We start from the raw sequence: 22,938 nt of genomic DNA, 5'->3' as shown, positions 1-22,938 counted from the left end.
CCAGCCTTAACTGAATTTAATAGTAAACATAAATATTAAGAATGGCATAGTAAATTATAGTATTAATTGCAAAACCAAATATATCAATGTATAAACTTTGACTAAATCCTGCTTTAGAGAGGGAAATGGAAAGATAAAGCAGAAATGTCATTATTTAAAAAAAGATTAAGGGCTGGCAAGGTAGCTCAATGGTAGAGTGCTTGCACTGCATGCATGAGGCCCTGGATTCGAATCCTCGGCACCACATAAGCAGAAAAAGCCAGAAGTGGTGCTGTAGCTCAAGTGGTCAAAGCTAGCCTTGAACAAAAAGCAGCTCAAGGACAGCACCCAGACCCAGAGTTCAAGCCCCACAACTGACAAAAAAAAAAAATACTGAACCCATATATTACAATATACAAATAGTCTAGATTGCAAAACATTTGGGGTGGGGGCTCTTAGTACTTGGACTTGAACCTGGGCCTTGTGATCTCACTGAGCTTTTTCTGTTCACACCTTGCACTTGAGCCATATTTCTATTTCCAGATTTTTCTCTGCTTAATTGAAGAGTCTCATGGAATTGTCTGCCCAGGCTGGCTCTGAACCTCAATTCTCAGATCTCTGCCTCCTGAGTAGCTGGGATTACAGGCATGGGCCACCAATGCCCAGTTAGTTTGCAAAACATTCTTAAAAAAACTGAGAGGTAGGTTGTTAAGATCCAGATACTGGGCTAGGAAGGTGGCTCAAAGGTAGAGCGCTTGCCTTGCATGCCTGAGGCTCTGGGTTCGATTCCTCAACACCACATAAGCAAGAAGAAAAAAGCCAGAAGTGGCGCTGTGGCTCAAGTGGCAGAGTGCTAGCCTTGAGCTGAAGAGCTGAGGAACAGTGCCCAGGCCCAGAGTTCAGGCCCCACGACCGGACCCCTCACCCCCCCCCCAAAAAAAAAAAAGATCCAGATACTTTTTTTTGACAACTGTGGGGATGGATGACTGTTCTAGATTAGAGAAGTAAAGAAAAATAACAATAAAATGTCAGTTACTTTTAAAAATCTGAATCTAAATACAAATTATGTTTTATATGACCTTATCCATGTTCCTAGCCGTATTAACAGTATTGTGGTTATGAAGACCAATTCCCTTTTCACTATGAAATATATTCTGAAGTATTTGGGTAATATTGAACAAGTAAAGCATAATACTAAACAATATGATCAGCCAAAAAACACAGGAAGAGGGAGTAAAGACATATATATTCACACAGAGGGAGGAGAACAAAAGAAGCAAAATTGTATGGTGTACCTTGTACTATTATTTGGGGACTATTGTAGGTTCAAATTTTTCCTCAAAGCTGGGGCACCAGTGGTTCACGCCTGTAATCAATCCTAGCTACTCAGGAGGCTGAGATCTGAGGATCATGGTTCAAAGCCAGCCCAGGCAGGAAAGTCCCTGAGACTCTTATCCCCAATAAAGCACTAGAAAACCAGAAGTGGTGCTGTGGCTCAAGCAGTAGAGCACCTGTCTTGAGCTGAAGAGCACAGGGACAGTGCCCAAGCCACACATACGACAAAAAAAAAAATTTCCCCAAAAAATGGAAAAGTCCTAACCATACAAAATTAAGTTCACTGAGCAATCAATTTGGTCAAACTAAAAGTTCTGTTTACAATGCATTGCCTATAAATGTATGTTAAATATTTTTAACAATTTGTATGCGTGTGCAGTGTGCACATGCGCCATTCTTGGGGCTTGAACTCAGGACCTGGGACCGCCCCAGAACTTTTGTGGTCAAGGTTACTGCTCTACCAGTTGAGCCACAGCTCCACTTCTGACTTCTTGTTTGTTAGTTGAAGAGTCTCAATAGTCTTGCCTGCCTGCTGGCTTCAAACAACAATCCTCAGATATCAGCTTCCTGAGTAGATAGGATTACAGGTATGAGCCACTGACACATAATAACGAAATTATTTTCTAAATAGCATGTAGGTATGGCAGAATGATATGAATACAATTGGTCAAAAAGTGGAAAGCCTGGGCTGGAAAGGTGGCTCAGTGGTAGAGTGCTTGCCTTGCATGCATGAGTCCCTGAGTTAGATTCCTCAGCACCACATAAGCAGAAAAAGCCGGAAGTGGTCCTGTGACTCAGGTGGTAGAGTGCTAGACTTGAGCTGAAGAGCTGAGGGACAGCACCTAGGCCCAGCGTTCAGGCCTCATGACCAGCAAAAAAAAAAGTGGAAGCCCTCTTTTCACTGAACCATCAGACCACTGCTTCAATAAAGTAACTATTATAAGCATATCATACCAACAATATCATATGAAATTCACAGCCTTTCTCTTATATTTTCACCAAAAAAAAAAAAAACATAATGTCCTTAAAAAGAAGCCCCCAGATACGCTTTTGCCAACATAAAATCTGCCTCCTACTACTTTTCAGCCACATGGGGAGATAAGGTAAAAGAAAATATCAAAGTTACACAAAAAAATATCTTTCTTTTCACATAGGCCAGTGATGTGTACAGGAGTAGAAAACAATTAATGCTTGTAAAAGTTTATTTAGATAAGGTTGCAAAGAAGTGCTGTGAGGGAGAAAAATTATACAATTATAACTATTTGTGTCCACATATTCATCTAAAGGTCTTCCTGATTTGGAACCCTTGCTATATATATTTTAGACAAAGATGCCCAAAAATACCCATGGAAAGTCAGGTGCTGGTGGCTCACACCTATAATCCTAGCTACTCAGGAGGCTCAGATCTGAGGACAGTAGTTCAAAGCCAGCCCGGGCAGGGAAGTCTGTGAGACTCTTATCTCCATTTAACCACCAGAAAACTGGAAGTGACACTGTGGCTCAAGTGGCAGAACACTTGCCATGAGCTGAAGAGGTCAGGGACAATGCCCAGGCCCAGAGTTCAAGCCCCATGACCGGCCAAAAAAAACCTACAGGAAATTAAATATGCCCTGTGAATCTCAGTCTTAATATAAGAAATGGTACCTTATATTCCTATTCCAATTAAGAAGTATTTTAAAAATCAATACAAAATTTGTAAGAGGTTATAAAAGTAGCTACCTTTCAATTTATTTACCTTATTCCTACATATTAATAAGAAAGAAGCCCTTACAAGCCTTTACCTGTGGCAGGGTGAATGCTGGCGGCGATGTGAAAGTGACACAGTGCGTTGGCATGATGGGAAATATGTCTTTGAACTTCATGTGTTGCCATCTGGTCATGCACTGATTCGGTGTGAGTCACAAGAACTGAAGACCTCCTTTGTCCTTTCCTTAGATTTTTCAAATGATGTATTGTCTGAAATAAAATTTAAAAACCAACTGCTGAACCCAACTCCAGAAGATCTAATAAATGTCGAAAAGAACCCAAAATCTCTCTTTTTCTTCAGTGCTGGGGATTACCTCATACATACTAGGCAAAGCACTCCACAGAGCTGAACCTCCAGCCTCCCTATGAAGATACAAAGACCTCTAAAAGCCCTTCATCACCAGAGGCTTAGATGTAATTTAAAGACAGAAAATGGCTCAAGCAGTAGAGCGCTCACCTTGAGCTGAAAAGCTGAAGAGCTGAGGGACAGCGCCCAGGCCCAGAGTTCAAGACCCACAACCAACAACAACAACAAAAAAAAAGTTACATAAGTATTTAAAAACTATAAATAAGCCAGGCGCCATTGGCTCATGCCTGTAATCCTAGCTACTCAGGAGGCTGAGATCTGTGGATCGCGGTTCAAAGCCAGCCCAGCCAGCAAAGTCTGTGAGACTCTTATCTCCAATAAAAACCACTAGAAAACCGGAAGTGGCGCAGTGGCTCAAGCAGTAGTGCACTCGCCTTGAGCTGAAAAGCACAGGGACAGCGCCCAAGCCCAGAGTTCAAGCCCCACAACCAACTAAAAAAAAAAGAAAAAACTATAAATAAGCAAATAGTTAATATTTCAGTACTTTGTTCCATTAATTTTACAATTTCAGGTATGCCCTTAAATATTCTGTCGAATCACAGACAATACCAGAGCTTGAGTACTTTGGTTGGTTTTATTTGACAGGGGGTTGGAGATTTGAACTTGGGGCTTTGCATTTGCTAGAGTAGTGCTCTCCAATTTGCATCATAACTCTATTTAATTTGCATATTTGATGTAAAAAACTTTAAAGGTGGTTTATTCTTTAATTATTTTGTTATTAAGTAGTTATACAAAGGGGTTTCAATTCCATAAGTCAGATTAAGAGTTAATGCTCGTTGGTCAATGTTACCCTTTTCTTCATTCTCTCCCATTTTCCCCTCCCATTCCTACTCTCAAGTTCGTATACTATCAAACTCATAAAATATTTCTACTTGAGAAAACAGAAAAGTCACTTCAACTATGTAACCATTAAACTAATAATGTAAATAGACAAGCATAATAATTAATGTAGAACAGATGTTTATAATGTATTAAATACAGAAAACAAATTATAAAATACTTCTATATAATCTCACCGCAATTTTGTAAAGAAAAAGATACATACATGATTATAATAGCTGCATTATAAATTCCTTCTTTTTTCCATTTTTTTCCATAAGAACATCTTCCTTAGCCAGGTGTCAGTGGCTTATTCCTGCAATCCTAGCTACTCAGGAGAATGAGATCTGAGGATCGTGCAGTTCAAAGCCACCCCAGGCAGGAAAGTGAGACTCTTATATCCAATAAACTACTAAGAAAAAGCTGGAAGTGGTGCTGTGCCTCAAGTGATAGCCTTGAGCACAGAGAGGTTCTGGGACAGCACCCAGACCCTGAGTTTAACCCCAGGATCAGAGAAAAAAGAAAATAACATGTTTCTCGTGCAATATAAACAATCACAAGAAAATATTAACCTGTATTTGTAGCAAAAAAAAATGTGGTAATTTCTTTGTGTGTGTATATGTGTGCCAGTAATAAGACCTGAATTCAGAGCCTTGTACTGTTTTGGGGTTTTTTGTTTTTTGTTTTGAAAGCCCTGGGGCTTGAACTCAGGGTCTGGGCACTGTCCTTGAGCTTCTTTTCGCTCAAGGATAGCACTCTACCACTTGAACCACAGAGCCACTTCCAGCCTTTTCTGTTAATGTGGTACTGAGGAATTACTAAGCAGCACTCTACCACTAAGCCACATTCCCAGCCCATAGGGGCCTTTGTACTCTTAACTTTCTCATTTAAGGCTGGTGCTCAACCACTGGAACCACATCTCCACTTCTGCTTTTAGCTGGCTAACTGGAAATAAAAGACTCTCAGATTTGTCTGCCTAGTCTGGCTTCAAATCTTGAGCCTCAGATCTCAGCCTCATGAGTAGACAGGATTATAGGCATGAGGCATTAGTACCCAGTAAATTTCTGGTAATCTTGCATAATAGGTGTACCATTTTATTTCCTAATCAGATTATACAGTTTTGTACTATATTCTATAAATAACCTAATTTCTTTTTTTGTTGTTGTTGTTTTTTTTTTGTTTTTGTTTTTGGTCCAGTTGTGGGGCCTGAACTCTGGGCCTGGGCACTGTCCCTCAGCTCTTCAGCTCAAGGCTAGTGCTCTACCACTTGAGCCACAGCACCACTTCTGGCTTTTTTCTGTTTGCTTATGTGGTGCTGAGGAACCGAACCCAGGGCCTCAGGCATGCAAGACAAGCGCTCTACCACTGAGCCACCTTCCCAGCCCTAAATACCTAATTTCTTTTTCTTTTTCTTTTTTTTTTTTTTTTTTTTTTTTTTTTTTTTTTTTTGTTGTTGTTGGTTGTATGGCTTGGTCTCTGGGCCTGGGCACTGTCCCTCAGCTTTTCAGCTCAAGACTCTACCACTTCTGGGCTTCTGGTGGTTTACTGGAGATAAGAATCTCACAGACTTTCCTACCTGGGCTGGTTTTGAACTGCGATTCTCAGATCTCAGCCTCCTGAGTAGCTAGGATTAATAGGTGTGAGCCACTGGCGCCTTACAAATAACCTAATTTCTTTAAAGTGCTTTTGTACATATTTTAAAAAGTAGAAAAAATACTTCACTTTCAAAATATTCAATCACAGAAACTGTAAAACAGTGAATTCATTTATACCTAATATCTTATTAAACAATATACTTCTAGGAACAAAATAGTCCTTTTTAACTAGAATAATAAAAGTACAATTTTTTTCCTCATAAAACAAAACATTTAACTATAAGTTCAAGAACTTTTGCATATTTTAGTAATCACAGCTATTTCTTCCTACAGATCTTGACATTTGATATGCAAAATAAAAAGCAAAAATGATGTTATTTACCTAGACTACAAATGTAAGATGGTTACTTTTTTTTTTTTTTTGGTTGATCATGGGGCTTGAACTCTGGGCTTGGGAGCTATCCCTGTGCTCTTCAGCTCAAGGCGAGCACTCTACCACTTAAGCCACAGCGCCACTTCTGGTTTTCTAGTGCTTTATTGGAGATAAGAGTCTCAGGGAGTTTCCTGCCTGGGCTGGCTTTGAACCGTGATCCTCAGATCTCAGCCTCCTGAGTAGCTAGGATTACAGGTGTGATCAGCCACCAGCACCACTAGCTTCATACTGGCAAAAAAAATGAATAACCCTGTAAGAATAAAGTGAGAACTTATCATCATTAATTTCATCATTGCATGCACTATGTGTTCCATCTGTACTTTAGCTTATGAATTCCCAGCAGAAGCATTCATTTAGCATCATAAGTAGTACAGTACCTCAAGAGCATGCTGTATTCTATCTTTATGTCTTCCAGAATGAGAAAGGGTGCTGGCAGTGCTGGAGGTAGTAGTCTCACAAATCTGTTCACCCAAAAGACAGTCTTCTGGTAGTAAAGTTTCTGCCCAGAGCCGACACACACCATCATGGCATGAAGTTAGTAACACATTACACACAGAACCCCTAACAACAAAAAAGAAAAAAATATTGTTACCAACATTAATGCCATCAGTGAATTAGAAACTACTAATATTTATTTGCTTCTTTCATGTATAAATATGAGGTTAGTGTAAAAAACATTGTAAGGAAAAAAGAAAGTAAAGGGCTCAATACATAGTACCACTGTAATCATGATAAAGAAAACCAGGAGAGTCTTGACAAAACCCTCAGAAAGTAGATGGGCGCCGGTGGCTCACATCTGTAAAACTAGATACTAAGGAGGCTGAGATCTGAGGATCACGGTTCAAAGCCAGCTAGGCAGGAAAGTTCATGAGACTTTTATCTCCAATAAACCACTATGGCTCAAGTGGTAGAGCACTCGCCTTGAGCTGAAGAGCTCAGGGACAGTGCCCAGGCCCAGAGTTCAGGCCACATGACCAACCACCCCCCCAAAAAAAAAGCCACAGAAAGTAATACCTAACTATATATGTGCTCTAGAAGAGTATACTCTAAAGGAACATTAATGTCTTCTAAACAAAACAAACTCAACAACAAGAGAAATTCTAGTATTATCAATTATAGGATGATCTTAATAAAATAATAATAATATAGTATAATAATGATAATATAATAATATAATTACTCTTATTTTTAAACTATCTAGCTGATGGTAGTAGCTTTATCAACTTATCCTTCTTAAAATCCTAATAGAAATGTGTAACTTGGGGCTGGTAAGGTGGCTCAGTGGTAGAGCACTTGCCTTGCATGCAAGAGGCCCTGGGTTCGATTACTCAGCACCACATAAGCAAAAAGAAAAAAGCTGGAAGTGGTGCTGTGGCTCAAGTGGTAGAGCGCTAGCCTTGAGCTGAAGAGCTAAGGGACAGTGCCCAGGCCCAGAGTTCAGGCCCCACAACCGGACCCAAAAAAAAAAAAAAAAAGAAATGAGTAACTTTATTATTTCATAATAAAACCTTAAGAAGAATATCATACAAAAGATAAATCAATACCCATTAAGTTAAAATAAATAAAATAAGCAACTTGTTACAAAAGAAGAAAAACCTATTTTCCTTTGGGGGGGCCTTAGCTCTTTATTATTTTTTTATTGTAAAGGTGATGTACAGAGGGGTTATAGTTACATAAGTCAGGTAATGAGTATGTTTCTTTTTGAATAGTGTCATCCATTCCCTCATTTTTTTCCTCCCAACTCCCCCACCCCCCAAGTTGTATAGAACTGTTTTTCTTATTTAAAAAAATGCTTACATGGACAAACACCAGTGGCTCATGCCTGATCCTAACTACTCAGGAGGCTGAGGTCTAAGGATCACAGTTCAGAGCCAGCCTGGGCAGGAAAGTTTGTGAAACTCTTATCTCCACTATACTACAAAGAAAAAAAAACAGGAGTAGAGCTGTGGCTCAAGTGGTAAAGCACTAGCCTTGAGCAAAAGAAGTTCCAAGACAGAGTCTAGACCCTGAGTTCAAGCCCCAGATCTGTGCGCGTGCGCGCAAACACACACACACACACACACACACACACGGATTAGAGTTGGACTCCAAGTTCGAAAAATATTTTCCAAAATTTTTCAACTGATGCCAATAATTTAAGGATAATGCCTTATATTTGGATTTTAAAATTTTGTAAATTTTTCCATGTTATCTCCATAATGTATGCTGTTTGCTGTCAAGTATAAACTGTTCCTACATATATTTAAGAAAGGAGACAATACTCCCTTAAGAATTCAGATATATCAGCCGGGCGCTGGTGGCTCACGCCTGTAATCCTAGCTACTCAGGAGGCTGAGATCTGAGGATCACGGTTCAAAGCCAGCCCGGGCAGGAAAGACCGTGAGACTCCCATCTCCAATAAACCACCAGAAAACCGGAAGTGGCGCTGTAGCTCAAGTGGTAGAGCGCTTGCCTTGAGCTGAAGAGCTGAGGGACAGCGCCCAGGCCCAGAGTTCAAGCCCCATGACTGACAAAAAAAAAAAAAAAAAAGAATTCAGATATATCTGGGTTGAAAATATGTGTGTGGGTCAAATGGTAGAGCATTAGCTGTAAGCAAGTAAATAAGTCAGAGTGCTGAGGCACTGAATTCAAGCCCTAGAAACATTTTTTAAAAAAATACAGACAAACAGATAAGCTAATTTCTAGGCAGCAAGGTTTTGAGTGCCTATTGCTTCTTTAAATATGTAGACAAGACAGGAATAATTTGTGTGAGCTGTTTTCTAGTTTATCTATGCTTCTAAATACCTGTCTGTAAGAGACATCATAACACTGATGGAAAACCTAAATAGTGAACCCGCTGTATCCATGGTTCCATATCTGTAGATTCAACCAACTACAGATCAAAACTACTTGTGAGGGGAAAAAAAAAAAACAGGTAACAGATTTTTGGTCATTATCCCCTAAACAATGCAATGTAAAAACTATTTATATGGCCTTTATATTGCAATAGGTATTAAAGTAACCTAAAGATGCTTTAAAGTATAAAGATGTGTGTCGTTAGTAGTAGTGGTAAATACCACATCATTTTATATGAAGGCTTTTTATCATTTTATATGAAGACATTTGCAGGCTTTAGTATGTGTGAGAAGTCACAGAAACAATCCCCCACAGATAGTGAGGAATCACTGTAATCAAATTTTTATAAATACTTTGAAGCCAGGTATGGTGGCATGCCTCAGCTTCTGGGAGGCTGAAGTAGAGGAATCACATGAGTCCCAGAGTTCAAGATCCTGGGTAGGGTGGGGGAGATGGGAAGAGATGGTAAGGGGAAACAAAGGAGGAGGCAACGATGCTTGATAAGAAATGTACTCATTACCTTGCTTATGTAATTGTAACCCCTCTGTACAGTATTTTCACAATAAAAAAAAAAAGATCCTGGGTAGTTTAACAAGTCACCATCGACAAAAAGCAGTATAACTTACATGATAGAAAATAGGTATTTTTCCAGTAGAATAGCCATTTTTAAAATTAAAACAAGTCCTTGAAAATGTTCTGTTAATAGACTTGAGATTAAAAGGCATAACCTAGCCATTTCAGCCACTTTACCATGTACATTACTGTCAGTTTATTACCATGTTATTTGCCCTGAATGTATACTTTCCTGTTTACTTGTAAACATCTTTCCTGTTGCTCACTGAACCTCTCCCTCCTAGAGAGAGGTTGGGAACTGGTGTCAGATTCACAAAGCTGTGATAACAGTAGAACTTCAGTTAAGACAGCCCAACTCAGAATCTATTCTGTTCCTATTCAGCATGTCAATACAGTAGAATGATCTTATTGTCATTATTTTTATATACACGTTAAGAATACAAACCAAAGTTATAAGGTACATTTATCTAACCTGGGCATATACTTGCTTGTTTTACGCCATGAAAAACCTGTCACTGCTCGAGGATGTGCCAAGTAAACAAAGGAAAACTGAGTAGAGGCCTGTCTCTTTTTCACTTCATGATGATCCTGAGGTATAATTGAGGATTTCCAACCAGTCATAGGATACCACACTTTCAAAAGACAATCATCCTGCAAAATACATAAGTCAATAAAATATGTACACATACAATTCAAAACTTAAGTGGTATGAAGTTTTAAAAATTAAGATATGCCGGGCGCTGGTGGCTCACGCCTGTAATCCTAGCTACTGAGGAGGCTGAGATCTGAGGATCGCAGTTCAAAGCCAGCCCGGATAGGAAAGACCGTGAGACTCCTATCTCCAATAAACCTGAGGCACTCCTATCTCCAATAAACCACCAGAAAACCGGAAGCGGCGCTGTAGCTAAAGTGGTAGAGCGCTCGCCTTGAGCTGAAGAGCTGAGGGACAGCGCCCAGGCCCAGAGTTCAAGCCCCACGACCGACCAAAAAAAACAAAAAAATTAAAATATATCTAAAACATCATTGTACAATCTATACATAGTATAAAATCAAAGCTAAAATTATTTCTAAATAATACTATCCTTGAAAAATAAAATGGGCAATCTGTTCATAATTAGTCTTTCTAATTATGGAGATTGATAAAAAAATGTCTCCACTTAAAGACCGTATGTCATAGAAGAGCATCTGAAGATTGTGATGTTAGCTTCTTGGCTAAGAAGAGGTAAGAAAGATGCTTTGTATCTTATCAGTCAATGTTATCATTCTTTCCTTTTTCAAGATTTTTGCAGGAATGATATTTGTCTTAAATATGAACTTTTTCTATAACAGAACATAGTAAATAAGTAAGGCTTTATATGCTGCACAGGACTGTAGCATAAGATACTTTTTCATCATTCTTACAAAACTTTAAAAATGTAAACCATTTTCTTACCACATGGACTAATAGATTCCTGATCCCTACTCTAAGTGGTAAGAAAGCATTTGGGGAATTGTTAAGAATAACTTCCAAGTCAACCTGAAGTATTTATAGATACAAGCTGGGCACAAGTGGCTCATACCTTTAATCCTAGCTACTCAAGAGGCTGAGATCTGAGAGCTGTGGTTCAAAGCCAGCCCAGGCAGAAAAGTCCCCCTGAGACAGACTCTTACCTCCAATAAACAGTTCAAAAAAGCCCAGAAGTGCTGCTGTGACTCAAATGGTACAGCACTAGCCTGGAGCAAAAGAGGTTCAGGGACAACACTCAGGTCCTGAGCTCAAGATCCAGGACCAGCAAAAAAAAAAAAAAAAAAAACTACTTAGATATAGCAATAGGCAGGTTATATTATTTATTTAGTTCTGACAACTGTATTAAAAGGCTTAAATGACATGTATTTGGCACTGATGCCTAACTCAGTTGGGTTGTTTTGTTTTTTTTTTTTGTCAGCCATGGGGCTTGAACTCTGGGCCTGGGCGCTGTCCCTCAGCTCTTCAGCTCAAGGCGAGCACTCTACCACTTGAGCTACAGCGCCACTTCCGGTTTTCTGGTGGTTTATTGGAGATAGGAGTCTCACAGTCTTTCCTGCCCCAGCTGGCTTTGAGCCACGATCCTCAGATCTCAGCTCCGGAGTAGCTAGGATTACAGGCGTGAGCCACCAGCGCATTTTAACTGCACAATCAGGTCTTTTGAAGTGCTTATTCTAAAACAACTACCTTAACAATGTACAGCTTGCTTTTCTTAAGTATTCTCTTAGCATCACTTTCATATAACCAAATTCACAGTACCATCTATGGCAGTGGTTGGAGAGCAAGTACCTCTCTAAACCTTACAATATCTCAGTCTGTCAGAAGTCACAAAGCAAAGGTAAAGAGCCACACACACAGTATTCTTCTTCCATCTCCCATCCCTATTAGTTCGCTCTAGGTAAATCATCCCACTTCCCTTTTACTGTCTGAACCACAAAACCATCCCAGAATGAAATTATCAAAAACAAAAGTATCTAGAAAGTTCCAAATTATGTGGAAGCTACAAAAAGTACTCCTAATTTGCAAAGGAATTTTTTTCTTTTCTTTTTTTTTTTTTTTTTTGCCGGTTGTGGGGGATTGAACTCTAGGCCTGGGCGCTATCCCTCAGCTATTTAGCTCAAGGCTAGCGCTCTACCACTTGAGCCACAGTACCACTTCTGGCTTTTTCTGCTTATGTGGTGCTGAGGAATTGAACCCAGGGCCTCATGCATGCAAGGCAAGCACTCCACACTGAGCCACCTTCCCAGTGCCCAAGGGAAAAATTTTAAATGTTGCACGGAATGAAAATTGTCAACTCACTGTAAATAAAAATATGAATAAAAATTAAGTACAAAAAAAAAAACAGAAACTGGTGGCTATTTTTAAAAGATCAGCAAAACTAGTAACTGTGTTAAAGCATTTTTTTTTTTTGGGGGGGGGGGTCCGGTCGTGGGGCCTGAACTCTGGGCCTGGGCGCTGTCCCTCAGCTCTTCAGCTCAAGGCTAGCGCTCTACCACTTGAGCCACAGTGCCACTTCCTGCTTTTTTCTTTTTGCTTATGTGGTGCTGAGGAATCGAACCCAGGGCCTCATGCATGCAAGGCAAGCGCTCTACCACTGAGCCATCTTCCCGGCCCCAAAGCATTAATTTTTTTATGTGTGTGTTCCATTAGTGGTTGCTGTCCCTAAACTTTTTTATTCGAAGCTAGCACTCTACCACTTGAGCCAAACTTCCACTCTTAGCTTTTTTGGTAGTTAACTGGAGGTAGGAGTCTCAAAGACTTTCATGCCTGTACTGGGGCTTCAAACCATGATCCTCAGCCCCGAGTAGCTAGGATTATAGGTATGAGCCACTGGTGCTTAACTTGGGACTAAAAAAAAAATTTTTTTTTGTTGGTTGTAGGGCTTGAACTCTGGTCCTGAGTGCTGTCCCTGAGCTCTTCAGCTCAAGGCTAGCACTCTACCACTTAAGCCACAGCACCCCTTTCAGTTTTCTGGTGGTTAATTGGAGATAAGAGTCTCATGAACTTTTATGCCAGGACTGGCTTCAAACTGCAATCCTCAGATCTCAGACTTCTGAGTAGCTGGGATTACAGGCATGAGCACTGGTGCCTGGCTAAAAAAATTTATATATAACCAAATACTACCTTTTTATCAAGAATGAAATAGGAGCTGGGTGCAGGTGGCTCCCAGCCAGAGAACTAGCAATTTGCCACCTGTGTGTATGTGTGTGGGGGGGGGGGGGGAGAGAATGGCAGGAGGGTTTAGCCTGGATGCCTCAGATTCTGTCCTCCCACTTGCTGAGTGGTTCTTACTAGAAAATTATAGGCCCAGGCTCAGTGATCTATGGTAGAATTTTTTTATTTAGGAAAAAAAAGGGGGGGAGTACAAGCAAAAAGGGGGCTTCTTGATCAGCTTTTATTCAAGTCCATCTGTGAAGATGAATGGTTAATGGTAACCTACATTTGTATCAGGATGGGCTATATGAAACTAGCTTTCCAACTCACAGTACTATTGATACTATTGTATTAAAAAGGAAAAAAGAATAAAATACAAACAATAATCTGCCTCCTATAAATACAGTTTTTAAGTGGCAAAAAGGATGCAGTAAATCAGATCATCTTTAATCCAGTGCCATTTATTTTAGGATAAATTCAAAAGTTATATTCTTGGGGGGACAAAAAAAAGCCTGTTGCTGGTGGCTCATACCTGTAATCCCAGCTACTCAGGAGGCTGAAATCTGAGAATCAAAGTTTAAATCCAGCCCATCCAGAAAAGTCTGTGAGACTTATATCCAATAAGCCACCAGACAACCAGTAGAGCTGTGGCTCAAAGTAGTAGAGTGCTAGAATGCTAGCTTTGAGCAGAAGAACTCAGGGACAGCCCCCAAGACCCTGAGTTCAAGCTCCATGACAAACCAAAAAAAAAAAAAAAAAAAAGACAACAAAAAACTTACTAAATGTTTTAAAGAAATGGTGCTCAAGTGACATAAGAAAACACACTGAGCTCAATGCCAACAGCTTTCAACTATAATCCATCCTAGATATTCAGGACACTTAGATCCAGAGGATAGAAGTTCAAAGCCAGCCTAAATAGAAAAGTCTTAAGATTCCATCTCAACTTGTAAAAAGCTGGAGTCATGGCTCAAGTAGTAGAGTGCCAGCCATGATCAAGAAAATAGAGCAAGTTTGAGACCCTAAGTTCAAGCTCCGATACCAGCACACAAAAAAAGTAACCAAAACACTGGATTCAGGAACACAGATGCACTCTGAAGAGAAGCTTCTGAAACATCCTGTGGCCCTCTCCTTTCTTCCTGCCAAAATCCTCAAGAAAGCTTCTCATCCTAGTCTTTCCCTCAAAAGAATAATGGCTCTATTAAAGAAAAATATTTTTGAAGAAGTCAGAATGTTTCACATCACCTGCAAATTTTACAAAATAACAAATTTTATTTTTAAATGTTCAGATATAAACCTTATAAATAATAGAATTCAATGAACTCTTCTTAGCAAACAAAACAAAGAAAATCTATTTTTGCACTGGAGATTTAACTACACTGGCTGTGGTGGACACATGCCTATGACCCAGAATTTTCAGGGCTGAGACAAAAGCATCATATATTTGAAGCTTGCCAGCGCAGCTCAGGCAAGAAAGTCCCTGTGAGACTCTTATCTCCAATGACCACTCAAAAACTGGAAGTGGAAAGCTGAGCGCTGGTGGCTCACACCTGTAATCCTAGCTACTCAGGAGGCTGAGATCTGAGGATCGCCATTCAAAGCCAGCCTGGGCAGGAAAGACCATGAGATGAAACTCCTATCTCCAATAAGTCACCAGAAAACCGGAAGTGACACTATGGCTCAAGTGGTATAATGCTCGCCTTGAGCTGAAGAGCTGAGGGACAGTGCCCAAGCCCAAAGTTCAAACAATCAATCAAAAAAAAAAAAAAAAACTGGAAGTGGAGCTGTGGCTCAAAGTGATAGAGCGCTAGCCTTGAGTGAGAGCTCAGGTACAAAACCCAAGCCCTGATTTCAAGCCCTACAACCAGAAAAAAAAGAAAAAACTTCAAATACCTTGTGAGATTTTCCTTTAAGGTAAGGTAAAAATTCCAAATACTGGGGCTAGGAAGATGGCTCAGTGGTAGAGTGCTTGCCTTGCATGCCTGGGGTTCTATTCCTCAGCACCACATAAGTGGTAGAGCGCTAGCCTTGAGCTGAAGAGCTGAGGGACAGCGCCCAGGCCCAGAGTTCAGGCCCCACGACCAGACCCAAAAAAAAAAAAAATTCCAAACACTCCTAAGCCCTCCAAAAATTTGGTTTACCACATTTATGAAAACTGGGCCTGGGCTGGGAAGGTGATTCAGTGGTAGAGCGCTTGCCTTGCATGCATGAGACCCTAGGTTTGATTCCTCAGCACCACATAAGCAAAAAACAAAACAAAACTGGAAGTGGCACTGTGGCTCAAGTGGTAGAGTGCTAGCCTTGAGCTGAAGAGCTGAGGGACAAGGGCCCAGGCCCAGAGTTCAAGCCCACGACTGGACTCCTCCCCCCCCAAAAAAAAAAAACTGAAAAAGGAAAAATAAATAAAATAAAAACTGGACCTTACCAGCAAAAGTGTTTAATTAACTGTAATTTTTAAGATCCTGACAGTACTCATGTGATTGTAACCTCTCTATACAGTATTTTCACAATAAAAAACTTATTTTAAAAAGAAAAAAAAAAGATCCTGACAGTAATTGGATCTGTGTACCCAATCACCTAAATTGAAATCCTGTCATGAGTAGCAGAGGCGGTGGAAAGGCCTTCTAGTGGAAGATCTACACAGTGACCATCTGTTTAATCAAATCAGACAAATCTGATTTATTAACAGAGCAGAACAGATGGGGGGACAAAAACTGCCTAACATTCCACCATTAGTTCTGTCCCTTTTATCAAAAGAATCTTAATTGCTTGTATAGCTTTCCAAAAACTCTAAAAAATAAGCCTAAATCCAAGATACATTTTCTCAACTCTGAAAGGATTCTTACGAATGAAGCAGTTTTATCTTTCCATAAAAATTATGAAACACATCCTAGAACCTTCATCTCAATTCTGCTGTCAATCTAAAACTGCTCTTAAAAAAAGTAAGATTAGGGCTGGGAAGGTGGCTCAGTGGTAGAGCGCTTGCCTTGCATGCATGAGGCCCTGGGTTCGATTCCTCGGCACCACATAAGCAAAAAGAAAAAAAAGCTGGAAGTGGTGCTGTGGCTCAAGTGGTAGAGCGCTAGCCTTGAGCTGAAGAGCTGAGGGACAGTGCCAAGGCCCAGAGTTCAGGCCCCACGACCAGACCAAAAACAAAAATAAAGAACAATTAACCACCCCCGAAACCAGAAGTGGCACGGTGGCTCAAGTGGTAGTGCGCTAGCCTTGAGTACAAAGAGGCTCAGGGATAGCTCCCAGGCCCTGTGTTCAAGCCCCACAACCAACAAAAAATAAATAAAAATTTTAATATTAAGGCTTTTTTAAAAAAGTAGAAGTAACTAATTGTGTTAAATCATGCTGACAGGTTAAGTAAAAACCACAGGATTCAGAAACAGGAAGTCTCTGATAACAATGGGAGAAGCACTGCTGGATGGGCTCAACTGAGAATGAAGAAAAAGACATCAAAAACAACCCTTTTTGGGTTCCAGAAGGACCAGGCAATGTGACAAAAGCTAGGAGGAAAGATGGAGGGTATTCCAATTATTGTTGTTGTTTATTTTACAATGGATGAAACTACAGCACATTATATCTGCTATCCTGTATGAGTCAACTTAGACAAACCAAACAAAATACCATACAATGATTGGCTAAAGAACAAAAATGTATTTCTTCACAGTTCTAGAGGGTGAAAAATCCAAGGTCAGAGTGTCAGTATTATGAAATTCTGAGGAAGACTTCTTTCTGACTTGTGGACGGCCACCTTCTTTGTGCCTCCCTCACATGGCAACTATAGCAGTCTCCCATGAGCCTCCATAAAGGCCCTGTCCTCATGACCTCATCAGACCTCAACTACCTCCCATGGTCTCCATCTCCAAATATTATCACACTGGGGGTTAGAGCTTCAATGAGAGAATATAGAGGATACACAATCAGTACAAAAGAACATGCTAGTGTGATGACCCAGTGGCAAAGCTGCAACTAGTCTAAAGGGAGAAACACAGCCTTGATATTCCTGGGTAAGCAAAAGCAAACAGGATCTAATATACACTTCTAAGTGAAAGAAATGACCTTTGCATTCATCCATGGTAAAACAAGGGAAGACAGAATGTATATAGACAAATTCAAGGAAGTGAACAGAGAGACTGCTGAAAGGAATTTATCAAAGTTCTTTGTAATTGCATTTGTTTTCTCAGGCAAGCACTGATAGTAAACAAATGTTGAAGCAAGAAACTAGATCTTCACAGGGAAACCCACTGTAGCACAGAGCATATTTCAAATATATACCAGAACAATAATCAAAGAGCTGCACCAGGCACCAGTGGCTCATGCCAGGCACCAGTGGCTCACACCTGTAATCCTAGTGACCCAGGAGGCTGAAATCTGTTCAGTCAGCCAGCTCAAGCAGAAAAATCCCCATGAGACTCTTATCTCCAATTAACCACTCAAAAACTAGAAGTGGAGCTGTGTGGCTCAAAGTATTAGAGTGCTAGCCTTGAGCAAAAGAGCTCAGGGGCAGCACCCAGGCCCTGAGTTCTAGCCCAGCAACATAACAAAAACAACAACAACAACAACAAAAATTCAAGAGCCCATGAAAGGTTAAAAGTCAGTATACCTAAAGAGCCTTCCTATATTAAAGTTTAAAATCAGCATATTTAAGAAAGGAAAAAGCCAGGCACCAGTGGCTCTCACCTGTTATCCTAGCTACTCAGGAGGCTGAGATCTGAGGATCACGGTTCAAAGCCAACCCAGGCAGGAGAGTCCATGAGATTCTTATCTCCAATAAACCACTAGAAAACCAGAAGTGGCGCTGTGGCTCAAGCAGTAGAATGCTCACCTTGAACTGAAGAGCTCAGAGACAGCGCCCAAGCCCAGAGTTCAAGCCCCATGACTGACAAAAAAAAAAAAAATTCTCTCAAGAAGGATATGGCCCAGAACAGTTTTACTCCTGGTTTGAGCAGAGGAAAATGTCTCCCTTGGGACTTGATATATACAAAACAAACCTCATGAGGACCAAATTCATACTGTTTGTGTGGCATGACAACTTAAGCCTGAGAATGTACTCTGAGCTGCAAGTGTCCCTAGGTGCCTGGAAGAAGCTACATGAACCTTTCTGAAAGAACACATACTCAACATGGTTCCCACAAAATCTATACAAATACTTAACCCATGTTTTCTCAGTGAAATAGTAAGTCAGAGTCAGCTAATTGGAGCACTTTGATATCCCACATCTGCATTCAAAGCTCAGCTCTACCTTCCAGCTGTGTCCTTGGGAATTTGGGCTTCTGTCCCAGAAAGAATAATGTCTGGCCCATAAGATTCTGTGAAGACATGTCCTTGCACATAACTCTCACTATTGGGGAGCTGTTGTCCTAAAAGTACCACTCATTATGTAAGTTTTATTGATAATACAAAATAAAAGTTGTTTCACCAAGCCAGGTACCAGTGGCTCACGCCTGTAATCTTAGCTACTCAGGAGGCTGAGATCTGAGATCTTGTTCAAAGCCTGCCCAGGCAGGAAAGTCCATCAGACTCTTACCTCCAATTAACCACCAAAAGGCCAAAAGTGGTGCTGTGGCTCAAGTGTAGAGTGCTCACCTTGAACTGAAGAGCTCAGAGACAGTACCCAGGCCCAGAGTTCAAGACCCACGAGTGACAAGAAAAAAAAAGTTGTCACCCTGACTAACTCTAGTATCATCCCAACTGCACCAACATAATTAAAGTAGGTTCTGATCTATTTTTCTGGATGACCTATGAATCAAATAATAAACTATAAAAAATAACTTAGAAACTAATGTGTAAGCCAGGTACCAGTGGCTCATGCCCATAATTTTAACTGTACTTCAGGAGGCTAAAATGTGAGTATGTGGTTAGAAACCAGCCTGGGCACAAAAAGCCAGAAGCAGAGGTTTGACTCAATTGGTAGAGTACTAGCCTTGAACAGGGACAGCTCAGGGGCAGGGCATAGGCCCCTAGTTCAAGCTGCATGACAGAAAAAAAAAAAAAAAAAAAAGTAGCCTAACAGCAATGGAGGAAAAAGAGGTTGTTCAATATATTGTTCAAGACAAGTAGATATCCATTAAAGAAAAAAAAAAAAAAACAGGCTGGGAAGGTGGCTCAATGGTACAGTGCTTTGCATGCATGAGGCCCTGGGTTTGAGTCCTCAATACCACATAAGCAGAAAAAGCCAGAAATGGTACTGTGGCTCAAGTGGTAGAGCACTAGCCTTGAGCTGAAGAGCTGAGGGACAGCGCCCGCGTCCAGATTCAGGCTCCAAGACTGACCCAAAACAAACAAACAAAAAACCTTGCTGGGCGCTAGTGGCTCAGGCCTGTAATCCTAGGACGCTGAGGTCTGAAGATAGTGGTTCAAAGGTAGCCCCACATAGATCTAGGGACATGTGATAAAGGAAACAAATTATCTAGATTCTAGACCAGGTTTCTTAGCTGAGGTCCTCTGATTCAAGGGCCCTAAGGCTAGAATTCTCTGTCTACATCACGTATACTGGATCAGACCTTACCATTCAGGGCATACCACTTACAACTTGAAAACATCTACCTCATTTGTCTGCAGTTTCCTAGGAGCTGACTTAGTGATGAGAACCAATGCTCTGTCCTCAGCAGCTCTCCGACAGTTACTAATGTGTGTGAGAAACATATGTGAGAAACATGATGTGTGGGAAGAACACTCAGGACCAACAGGACTAAAAAATGTTGACTGCTGAACACATTAAAGGGCAAAGTGTTATATGAACTATGCATACTTATGATCATTCCCCATTTATTAATTACAGATATTGAACCCTTATCTCAAGGTCTACCTACAGGGAAACCAAGAAAACTAAGACCCCAGATGTACTATGAACTATGAACTTGTTAGAAGATGAATCGTTTGTTTACTTAACTACTTAATGAAGGAAATGATTCAACAAGCAAACCAAAGTAGTATTAGGAGTATATTAGAATTTGTCATAGAAGTCACAAATGTTTTCATATCACATAACAGTGGCTACATATCTCAAAACATTTTTATGCTCATCTTATGGAAATACCTATTGGAAATACTAAACTGCACATGACTGTAACCTCCTGTCTAAATGTTGTGCAGTTTTCCTGTCTATGAGTTCATGCAACCGTTGAGCAACTACCTCTGTACCCACTAATTAGCCAATTACAAAACAGTACAGTTCAGTGTTTTTACAATTAGAGGTGAATGTAAAACGCCATGGGTGGATTCTAGTGTTCCTAGAAAGCCATTTTACACTGTAAAGTACGAAAAATAAATTTTAATTCTATATACAATACTTGCCCATATTTCAAATGTGATTTTTTTGTTATCAAATGGTTTTATTAAAACATGTACAATGTGTCAGACACCAATGGTTCACATCTGTAATCCGAGCTACTAAAGAGGCTGAGATCTGAGGATCAAGGTTCAAAGCTAGTCCAGGCAGTAAAGTCCATGACTCCTATTTCCAATTAATCACTAAAACGCTGACAGTATAGCTGTAGCTCAAGTGATAGAGGACTATCCTGAAGCAAAAAACGTATTAAAGGATAGCACCCAAGCCCTGAGTTCAAACCTGAGGACCAGCACAAAAAGGGCACAATGTCTTGCCAGACACCAGTGGCTCCCACCTATAATCCTAGCTACTAGGAGGCTAAAATCTGAGGATCAAGGTTCAAAGCCCTGTAAAGCTTAACTAAGGTTAACCCAAAGTCTTAAGTCAAAGTCCTTAAGACTCTTTATCTCCAATTAACCAGAAAAATGTTAGAACTAGACAGGACAAACATCTGACAGGATGAGGGGGGTGAGGGGGCGGGGAACCAAGCTACCTATTTATAGTTCTTTGTCAAAGTTAACCCATCTTTGTCTTGTACATGTAGTAAAGTCAGTATGGTATAGTTCTTTAAAAAGAAGAAGAAGAAAAAAAAAGACTAGCAAGCCTGAGTTGATATAATGAGTTAAACCCCCGTACAATAAAGGAAAAAAAAAATTAAATGTGGGAACTGGAAGCATAGCTCAACTAATAAAGCACATAGTAAGAAGCCCTGATTTCAGTCCCCAGTACTAGTATACACATACATACACACCCCAGAATGTCTATTATTCCACATTTTTAGTACCTTTAGAGCCTTGACAATTATTTAATAATTTAATAATTGATTTCTTGTAGTTATGTACACTACCTAGGCCTGGGCGCTGTCAATCAGCAATTCAGCTCAAGGCTAGCAATCTACCACTTGAGCCACAGCGCCACTTCCAGCTTTCTCTGCTTATGTTGTGCTGAGGAATCAACCCAGGACCTCATGCATGCAAGGCAAGCACTCTACTACTAAGCCACCTTCCCAGCCCTCTAACTATGGTTTTAAAAATATTATAGTATGAAGATGGTTATACACTTGCTTCACTAGGTTTCCAAAGCAATTCATAGCACATAAATAAAATTTCAAAACATACAATTTAAAGGTAGGAAGAATAAGACAGAGAAACATCCTTCCATGCTGAATCAGTAGTACAACTCTACTTTTTAAATAGAACTAAATATGCTATTTGTAAATATCAAATTAGTTTTTTAATAAATTAACTAGAAGGGGCTGGGAAGGTGGCTCAGTGGTAGAGTGCTTTCCTTGCATGCATGAGGCCCTGGGTTCGATTCCTTAGCATCACTTAAGCAGAAAAAGCCGGAAGTGGCACTGTGGATCAAGTGGTAGAGTGCTAGCCTTGAGCTGAAGAGCTGAGGGACACCACCCAGGCCCAGAGTTCAGGCCCCATGACCGGCAAAAATCAATCAATCAATCAATCAGCTAGGATACAGTAGTAATCCTACTACTAATCATACTAGAAAGTATTATTATCATTAGTGCTAGTAATATCAATATCCACTACAAGTGCCTTCTATCTGAGGAGAACATACCAGATCTTTGTAAATTACTTTCTGTTTTTGGCAGAGCTGGGAATCAAACCCAGCATCATCACAAGCCAGGAAGCATTCTACCACTGAGTCATATCCCCAGCCTCATAAACATTTTTATTATTCCTCAAGCAAGCTTTGCAGAAGAGGAAAAAGTAAATGAAGATGAACAAAGGAATATTTCTGGTTTGTTTTTCCCTTTGAACTTTATTTGGTCCTTTACCTTTCCAGCAGTAGCAAAATATTCACCATCAGGAGACCATTCCATCAGATGTACCGACACTGAAGTTCTAAAAGCAATAAGATTTTTTTTAAAGCATTTTTAAAATTGGCATGGTGTATATGTAATTAATGACCAAGATTTTGAAAACATTCAAGTCACAATGATCAGAGCAAAGATGCTTCTGCCTCCTACAAATATAAGCAAAATATTTCACCTTAATCAAAACTAACTAAAAACTAATTAATCAAATTAATTAAAACTAATCCAATATTCATTTTACAAAAATAAGAATGTATGTAGTATATAGACAATGGTATCTCCAGCTACCTCTCTCACAAATACCCTAAGTATAACATGTTAAAAATAGCTCAAGCCAGGCACCCAAATTGGTTCATGCCTATAATCCTAGCAACTCAGGAGGCTAAAAGCTGAGGTTTGAGGTTTGAAGCCAGCTTAGGCAGAAAAGT

General features: G+C 40.1%; 1 protein-coding gene across 4 annotated transcripts in view; it reads right to left on the bottom strand.

The window, feature by feature from the left end:
* Dmxl2 (Dmx like 2) overlaps positions 1 to 22,938 on the bottom strand; it is a 112,165-nt gene that overhangs the window by 66,218 nt on the left and 23,009 nt on the right. For all 4 annotated transcript variants that reach the window (XM_069995408.1, XM_069995409.1, XM_069995411.1 and 1 more), the window contains exons 6-9: positions 22,472 to 22,538; positions 10,155 to 10,333; positions 6,652 to 6,835; positions 3,096 to 3,270 (exon numbers count right to left, since the gene is read on the bottom strand). In XM_069995408.1, the coding sequence (XP_069851509.1) occupies positions 3,096 to 3,270; positions 6,652 to 6,835; positions 10,155 to 10,333; positions 22,472 to 22,538 (605 nt within the window). The remainder of the gene's footprint in view (positions 1 to 3,095; positions 3,271 to 6,651; positions 6,836 to 10,154; positions 10,334 to 22,471; positions 22,539 to 22,938) is intronic.

Source organism: Dipodomys merriami, unplaced genomic scaffold, assembly GCF_024711535.1.
Source record: "Dipodomys merriami isolate MVZ:Mamm:240054 unplaced genomic scaffold, mDipMer1.0.p SCAF_48, whole genome shotgun sequence".
Lineage (NCBI taxonomy): Eukaryota > Metazoa > Chordata > Mammalia > Rodentia > Heteromyidae > Dipodomys > Dipodomys merriami.
Note: the sequence above shows the minus strand (reverse complement) of the source record. Positions and strands in the feature narration are given on the sequence as shown.